Source organism: Pundamilia nyererei, unplaced genomic scaffold (assembly GCF_000239375.1).
Source record: "Pundamilia nyererei isolate P.nyererei 1_Seehausen unplaced genomic scaffold, PunNye1.0 scaffold00314, whole genome shotgun sequence".
Classification (NCBI taxonomy): domain Eukaryota; kingdom Metazoa; phylum Chordata; class Actinopteri; order Cichliformes; family Cichlidae; genus Pundamilia; species Pundamilia nyererei.
In genome coordinates, this window is record NW_005187715.1 from 61,237 (window position 1) to 69,152 (window position 7,916).

The following is a 7,916-nucleotide window of genomic DNA, read 5'->3' on the forward strand; positions in this document are numbered from 1 at the left end:
TTGTGTCAGATCAAATGCTGCCAACACCATCCTATTCAAGTAATTACAGTCTAAATTGGTAAACACTGTGTTAATAGCCCAGCTTTCTGTGATCAGTCATCCCTTACTGCCATTGTTAGGGTAAGTGAATCCAGATAACACAAAGATACCCTGGGCGTGTAGATATGCTAAATACAGCTTAAAAATAAGAAAAATTACCAAATTTCCCATCACCCGAAGAACTGAAAATCCTATAAAATACTTTAGATCAAAGTGTCCCCACAGAAGCAGAACCACCCTGCTGTTTCCTAGTGGGGCTAACATCTAACATAATTATTAACTTTGATCTCTCTCACACACACACACACACACGCGCGCGCGCGCGCACACACACGCGCACACACGCACGCGCACACACACACACGAGCTCTGAGGAAAAATTTAATTTTGAGGGAAGACTATAAATTGAGCACAAATTGTGCAAGGAGTGATTTACAACCAGCAGAGAGGTACTGGGTGTGTATTTCTGAGTTTATGTGGTTTTATGCGCTTCAGTGCCAGTAAACTTAGCTGGCTTTCTGTTAGCCATGTGCATTGGTTTGCTTCTGTCCTACATCCGACACTCATTTTAACACAGCTGAACTCACAGTAAATTTTTTCTCATTTAAAAATATCTGTTATTGTTGTCGGACAACAGAAAAACTAAAACACAGACACTGACATGCACTGTTAAAGACTGAGCTCTTTAGGGAGTAAATTAGTTATACTAGAGGCATATATCATGGCTAAAACAAACAAACAAAAATCAGAATTGTATTTTGGACCAAAACATGAAATATATGAAATATTTAGGGGACATCTGGAACTATATTAATATTTCTTGAAGTGGCCTTTATAATCTGAACTGAATGCGGTAAATGATTTCAAATTACTCTTAGGGATACTATATGTAATATTTGTATGGACAATGTTTCACTTCAACAATTAAATATTCCTCAATTTTTACTTTTCTGAGCGCTTTCTTACTTTTAGACTTATCGACAAGTCTCATTTCTTCTCCTTAAGAAAAAGAAGAGAGAGAGAAAAAAAAGATCCGTAGTTTGAACCCAGTTCAGCTGAAGAGAATGAAGAAAACTGACTGGGGTACCACCAACTGCCAACATGATGGGAACAAAAAGTCAGTTGAAAGTTACGTTATCATTTACTGGATTAACATTTTTGCCTAAAAAGTGCTTCAAATCCAGTTTCTACATTAAACACACACACGCTCACACACTAAAATCTTTCTCATCATGTTCAACCTATAAATTGTAATTTTAAATTAAGAAGCACTGATCAGATCTTGGAAGAATAAGGGAAACAACCTCATTTACTGTATAGCTCAATGTGTGACAATTTAGCTGTAAAACAGTGAATCCTGTCACGCTCCATTCAATGACATCATGATAGTGCTACTTACTTTAAGCTGTCCTACAACCATACTCAAGATGCAGCTGTCTGGAGTTGGCTGATGGTCCTGCGCCGTTATACTATGCGCTATTTTCTGAAATGGGAGACTCTGGTCCAAACAGATAATGAAGATACACAAGAGAAAGATTAATACAGGTATATCAGGCAGTGAAAACATTTACTTAAGATGTGTCTGAAGTATTCCAAACTATTTTGATATAAATGTTACATATAGAGATTTGATAATCACTACAGCTGTGTACATTAGCCATCTTCTTTTAATGACCACATATCACAGTTTAACCTGGTTTCTAGTGTGCATGAGCTTACACTGCCACTACACATCTCACTTAAGCCACTAACCACCTGTTGCATGCATGTGACCTCTGTATAAGACAATAGGTTAGCAAATGTACTCACAGCGAGTTTCTCGACAATTGCTCTTTTTCCCTGGTACTGCTGTCCTTCCCACGTAAGGCATGATGCATCGATCTGTGTAGACAGTGGGAAAGAGTGATCAGCACAGAAGTGGAAGAGGATGTAATGTGCAGATGAAAACCCACATCATGACTCAGCAGATTCCTTAAAACATCATCAATTAGACACTGACATGTACAGTTTAAAATCACAGATTGTTACAACCAACGTAATTATTTTGTCAGGGTTTTTGGGCTGCGTTGATGTTAAAAAGTGCCTTATGTAAATGCTTTGATTCATAAAACGGAACCTGCACAATCATTTTAATAAGTAGGTTTGTTTAATGACTTTTCCTTTTTGAGACCTTTTTTTCCCCAAATCAGGAATGTGAACACAGCACATAGAAAAAGACTCATTTTCCTACTCATTAAATCACTCATAGAATGAGTGCCCCGAGGGCCATATAATGACACAGGGCTAAAGCTAGGGGTTACTCAATGTTCTGATTATTGAATAATACCTGTACAATGTATAGACAAGACTGCTTATTTTTGTTTCAAGACAGATTTTATTATATACACAAACCAATTTCATCATAAAAATAAAAACATTTTCAACAGAAGTTCCACACATTTGAAAAGATGGAGTCAAAGAACACAAAATGTGACAGTTTCTGTCAACTAAACTAAGAACTTATTGACAAGCTGTTTACCTTTGTGCTTTTGGCAGCACTTTGTAATTATATAATCACAAGTTCTCAACTATAGAGGGAAAAAAAATTCAATCCAAAGATCCATGGCTTGCAAATGTGCATGGTATGTGCGAGTGAAAACAACATGCTTCCAAATAATAATCATCATGACCACAAGCATCATCACAACTTCAGGAGTAAGTCTGACAATGCAAGGCTGATGTCTAGACCTGCTCGATTATCAAAATCCAGATATATTCTGGTCAATATTGGACAATTATTCACTGGCTCTAGAAACTTTTACACCTTTATGTTTTAAAATGCTTCCTAACAGTGAATTCCCTTAAACTGGAAATGTATTTTCATGTGTGCATATTAAAAAAAAGTGAACTAAACAAAACATGCTACTACGTAGACAGGAGGGATTTGGGGTAAAAATCAACACAAAAACGAAGGACTTTTTAGAAAACACTATTCTTTTCATTAACCATGTTTTCTGAATCAGTCTTGCTGCATTGTTTAGAACTAAATGACAGCAAAACTGAGGCTATTTTATTCAGCCCCCCCAGCCCCACAAACATCTTCACTGAGTTACTTGTTCATTTATCCAGATATGTCGATGCTGTCATTAAAAATCTTGGTGCTTTAATTTCCTTAACTTTTAACAATCAAATCAGGAATTCTGTCAAAAGCTGCTTGACAACATTCACCAACTGAGAACCATCACTAAACGAAAACTAGTTTTGTATCTAAAGAACTAAAGCGTTATCCATGCCTTTATCACCTCTCAGCTGGACTACTGCAATTCCCTGTGTGTAGGATTGCCCAATTGCACTTTCTTTCATTTACAGATGGTTCAAAGCGCAGCTGCTCATCTCATAAGAGTGAGCAAAGCTGTTTTAGCTAAGCTGCCCTGGCAACCTGCAAAGTTTTAAATATATTTAAACATTATTTGTTTTAAAGCCCTCTGTGGATTAGCTCAACAAATATATTACAGATCTTTTAACTCCACATCACGTCACTGAGGTCATCATCACAATAACTTCTCTTGGTGTCCTTTTCTCACATAAAAACTAAAAACGACCAAAACTTTGCAAATATTGCCCCTGGGCTCTCGAACTGTCTGCCACTTCTATTTATTAATTTTTTAACTGTTGTCTGACATATTTCTCAATTATAATTTTTAATATGTTCCCTGTCTGTTATGCAAGCTGTGTTTGTAATTGTAAAACACTTTAAAATGTGCCATATACATAAAGTGACCTGACTGGACAATACCTAAATCATTAGGATTATAAACTCAAAATTAAGGAAAGTGAGATTATTACAGCAAAAGTTTACTCATAAACACCTACATAAGACAAGTCCAACTCACATATATAGATCCCAGTTGTGATCTGTCAGAGTCAAACATCTGATAGTAGTGCTGCACAAAGCTGGATCCTATCTGCTCCCACAAAGGCTGGTCCACCATCCTGAATCACCCTGCAACTCACACTGAGCGTGTGGGAGAGAGCGAATCAGACAAACGTAATGAGATAAGAAAAGGGGCAATTCATAGAAAAAACAACAACAACAACAACAACAACAACAACAACAGCACCACCACCACCAGCAGCAGCCTCCCACTTATATCAAAACTAATTTATAGTCACCAGATGTCAACATAAGCTTCAGATTTCTGAAAAAACTCTTGGACAGCCCTCACTACCATAATTCAAGACAGTATTCTGGGATGTTTTATAGAATCAAGCTCTTAAAGCAGCAAACAGTACAATAAACTGTACAGTACACACATTGTTTTGATTTCTGTTTTTTTTTTTTGTGGTTTTTTTTAAAAGAAAAATATGTTTTTAACTAAAGACTCCAAAAAAAATAGCATATAGATCCCATTTCATTGAGAAAAATAAATGTTAAAATTACTTAACTGAATAAGCCAAAGTATATTTTACTGCAACGGATCCCTCCGCTCGGGTGACACTGACAGCCCAAGTCATGTGCTCCCACATAACGATACACGGCTGCTATTGGAACAATCCGAGCGCTCTGCACATTAGCAGTAGACTGCGAGCAGCATACCCCGAATTGCGACCACACATAAGTTGTTCAGGGCCCCCGTAAATATAGTCAGAAGTAAAGGGGGATTGAGGAAATATGAGCAAGTAACGTTAATGTACGTAAAAGCTAATTTTTAACTACTTAACTCTAGCTAACTAGCTGCTGCTAGCTTGTGTCATGTTTGCTAATGTTGACTCAGCCTGTGCTAGCACAGACAGTTCACATACGTAGCATGTCTCCTCGCCAGCCAATGTTAGGCGTCAGATAAATTATATTTCCAGGCGTTAGCTGATCGGCCAGCTGGTAGTGGCCTGTTCACCAGTTGCTAAAAATACCCCGTCTGCTTTGAGTGTTCATACCTCTTGCGGGCCCGCGCGTACAGCTCTGGAACACCGAAGCAGCTACTCTACATAGGCGTGTCCACCGTTAGCCCCAAACCGGCCAATAGCAACCGATTTAACAACTTATACCGCCTCGGGCTTTTTCGAATGTCAGATTAAACTAGTGCTTTTTGTTTTCGAGCATGTTTCCATTCACTATTTTGTAAGCGGGCACCATAAAAACTAGTAATAAAAACTTACCTCTTACGCCGAGGCCGGCTGCACGATCGCACAGTGCAATGTCTACTCCGCTACGAGGGTACGTACAAAAAGCCGTAAAAGGCCCGATGCATTATGGGGATTGTAGTATGCTCAATTTTCTTGTCTGTCGCCTTTTACATAATACAGCCACATTCTGATACATACTATATTCAGAAGTGTGTCATGTCATTTATGATTGTGTAAACTGCTTGCTTTTATGTTGCTTTTATTATTCTACTGTGTACAGTGTTTTTGAGTGTTCTGAAAGGCGCTTTCAAATAAAATGTATTATGATTATTATTATGATTATTATTATTATGTCCAAATCACACGTTTTGATGATTTCTGAAGTGAAAAAAACAAGAAAAACCCATGGAGTAAGAGACAATAAAAATGGTAAGTCAAAAATGGTTTTATTTTATTTGATGTACAAAGATTAAATGTGCTACAGTCACGACTGTCCAGCAAGAACACTTACATTACATTACATTTGCTTTTAAAATTACATCAAATTGCAGCACAAAACAGATTTAGTCATTTGTAACTTGTGCCTTCATTGTTCTCTTAGGTTAGGTTGCTGAGTCCACCAGACTGAGAAAAAAGGCATAAGCAAGGCTTTTTACCCAAACACGATTTATTTCTGCAGTCAACAGCAGTAAAGGCCACCGCAAATAGATCCACAAACCGACACACCCTGGTTTGGTAAAAACATCAATTCAATTCAAAATTTATTTGTATAGCACATTTAAAAACAACAGAGTTGACCAAAGTGCTTCACAATCGGTTAAAAACACTTGTTTTTAACCGATTGTGATAGAGAAACAAATATAAATAAATTAGAAACAAATACAGGTAAATAAGAAGACAGTGAATTAACAATAAAAACATAAAACAGGCCTGATGGTACTCATACTGAACTTGAATTAAAAGCCAAAGTAAAAAAGTGAGTTTTATGATGCGATTTAAAAGACTGAATAGACGAAGTACGAATCTCCTCTGGCAGATTATTCCAGAGTCTGGGTGCTGCTACTGCGAAGGCCCGATCTCTATGCTTCAATTGAGACCTTGGTTGTGCTATGAGCATCTGGCTAGAAGATCTCAGTGCTCTTTGGGAGTCATACATGTTGAGGAGTTCGTTGAAATAACTAGGCGTCATATTATTTAAAACTTTAAAAGTAAGTACACGAATCTTAAAATCAATACGATATTTTACAGGGAGCCAGTGTAAATTTGCTAAAACTGGAGTGATGTGTTCCTACATTCTAACACCTGTTAAAAGACGTGCAGCGGCATTTTGGACTAACTGCAAGCGATGAAGAAGTGAGTGTTGAAGACCCAAATAGAGAGAATTGCAGTAGTCCAGTCTAGAGGTGATGAAGGCATGAATAAGTGTTTCTAGGTCTCTTAGGAAGATAATGCTTAGCTTTGGCAATTTCACGTAACCGATAAAAACTTGTTTTCACAACTGTGGACACTTGCTTCTCTAATTTAGAGGAGCTATCTAAAAACACTCTGAGATTCCTTACAGTGTGAGAAAGATTAGAAGCAAGAGGATTGAGGGTATCAGTTAACTTGTTCAAAGGGGCATGAGTTCCAAAAACCATAACTTCAGTCATATTTTCATTTAGTGTAAGAAAATTCGGTGTTAACCAGTCTTTAACATCATGTAAACAGTTAAGCAAAGGCTGCAGTGGGACAGAGACACCCAGTTTCAAAGGGAAGTAAATTTGGATGTCATGAGCATAACAATGAAAGGGAATGTTGTATTTCCTAAAAATAGATCCCAAAGGCAGCATGTATAAGGAGAACAGAGTTGGACCCAAAACAGACCCCTGTGGCACACCACAACACATAGGGGCGGAGGAAGAGGAGTATTGCCCAATTTTAATAGAAAATGACCTCTCTGATAAATATGATTTAAAACAAGATAAAACCGTGCCTTTTAGACCAACTACGTGTTCAACTGTGTCAAAGGCGGCAGTCAAATCTAAAAGGAGTAAAACAACAGAGCAACCTGAGTCTACAGTTAAAAGAAGATCATTAAAAACTCGTAAAAGCGCAGTCTCAGTACTGTGACGAGATTTAAAACCAGACTGGAACACTTCACAAATGCCACGAGTGTGTAAAAAGGTCTGAAGTTGCTTGAAAACAACTTTACACAAAATTTTGGACATAAAAGACAGTTTAGAAATTGGCCTGAAGTTAGAAAGCACATTTGGATCAAGATTTTTCTTCTTAATAATGGGTTGCACAACAGCATGTTTGAAAACAGCTGGTACACAACCTGATGACACTGAAGTATTTAAAATAAAATACCAGGCCCAATGACATGAAGAGTTTCTTTAAGGAGGAGAGAAGGAAGAATATCTTGTGGGGAATTAGACTGTCTTAAGTGATCAAGTACTTCCTTCAATGCAGAAAAGGTTAAAAACTGCTGAAAAACAACCGAGGTGGATCTAGGTCTAACACTTTTTTCCATTTTTTCTCTGCACATCGGCGTTTGCGTCTGAGAGCGCAGGTGGTTTCATTCAGCCAAGCGGGTGGTTTTATCAGACCTACATTGCACAAAATAGGTTTCGATAATTAAATAAAATATACTAATTTGTTTGAGTTTTATTCAATATAAAGGGTTACTGTCAGTTGCCAGTTCTTGGATTCCTTATATTTGTACAGTCAATCAAAAGGCATTTAAATGCACACTTGATGAATACCACTGACACAGAAATAAATAAATGTATTTT

At 37.4% G+C, this 7,916-nt stretch overlaps 1 protein-coding gene across 2 annotated transcripts in view; it reads right to left on the reverse strand.

Annotated features, from left to right (window-relative positions):
* The window catches only part of nutf2 (nuclear transport factor 2), an 8,126-nt gene extending 2,864 nt beyond the window's left edge, over window positions 1-5,262 (reverse strand). The window contains exons 1-4 of one of the 2 annotated variants that reach the window (XM_005751494.1): window positions 5,176-5,262; window positions 3,912-4,033; window positions 1,849-1,920; window positions 1,439-1,537 (exon numbers count right to left, since the gene is read on the reverse strand). In XM_005751494.1, coding sequence (XP_005751551.1) covers window positions 1,439-1,537; window positions 1,849-1,920; window positions 3,912-4,010 — 270 coding nt within the window. In that variant the 5' untranslated portion in view covers window positions 4,011-4,033; window positions 5,176-5,262. Of the gene's footprint in view, window positions 1-1,438; window positions 1,538-1,848; window positions 1,921-3,911; window positions 4,034-4,953; window positions 5,037-5,175 lie in introns of those variants that run through there. The other variant, XM_005751495.1, reaches the window with a different exon arrangement.
* Between the last annotated feature and the right edge of the window lie 2,654 nt (window positions 5,263-7,916).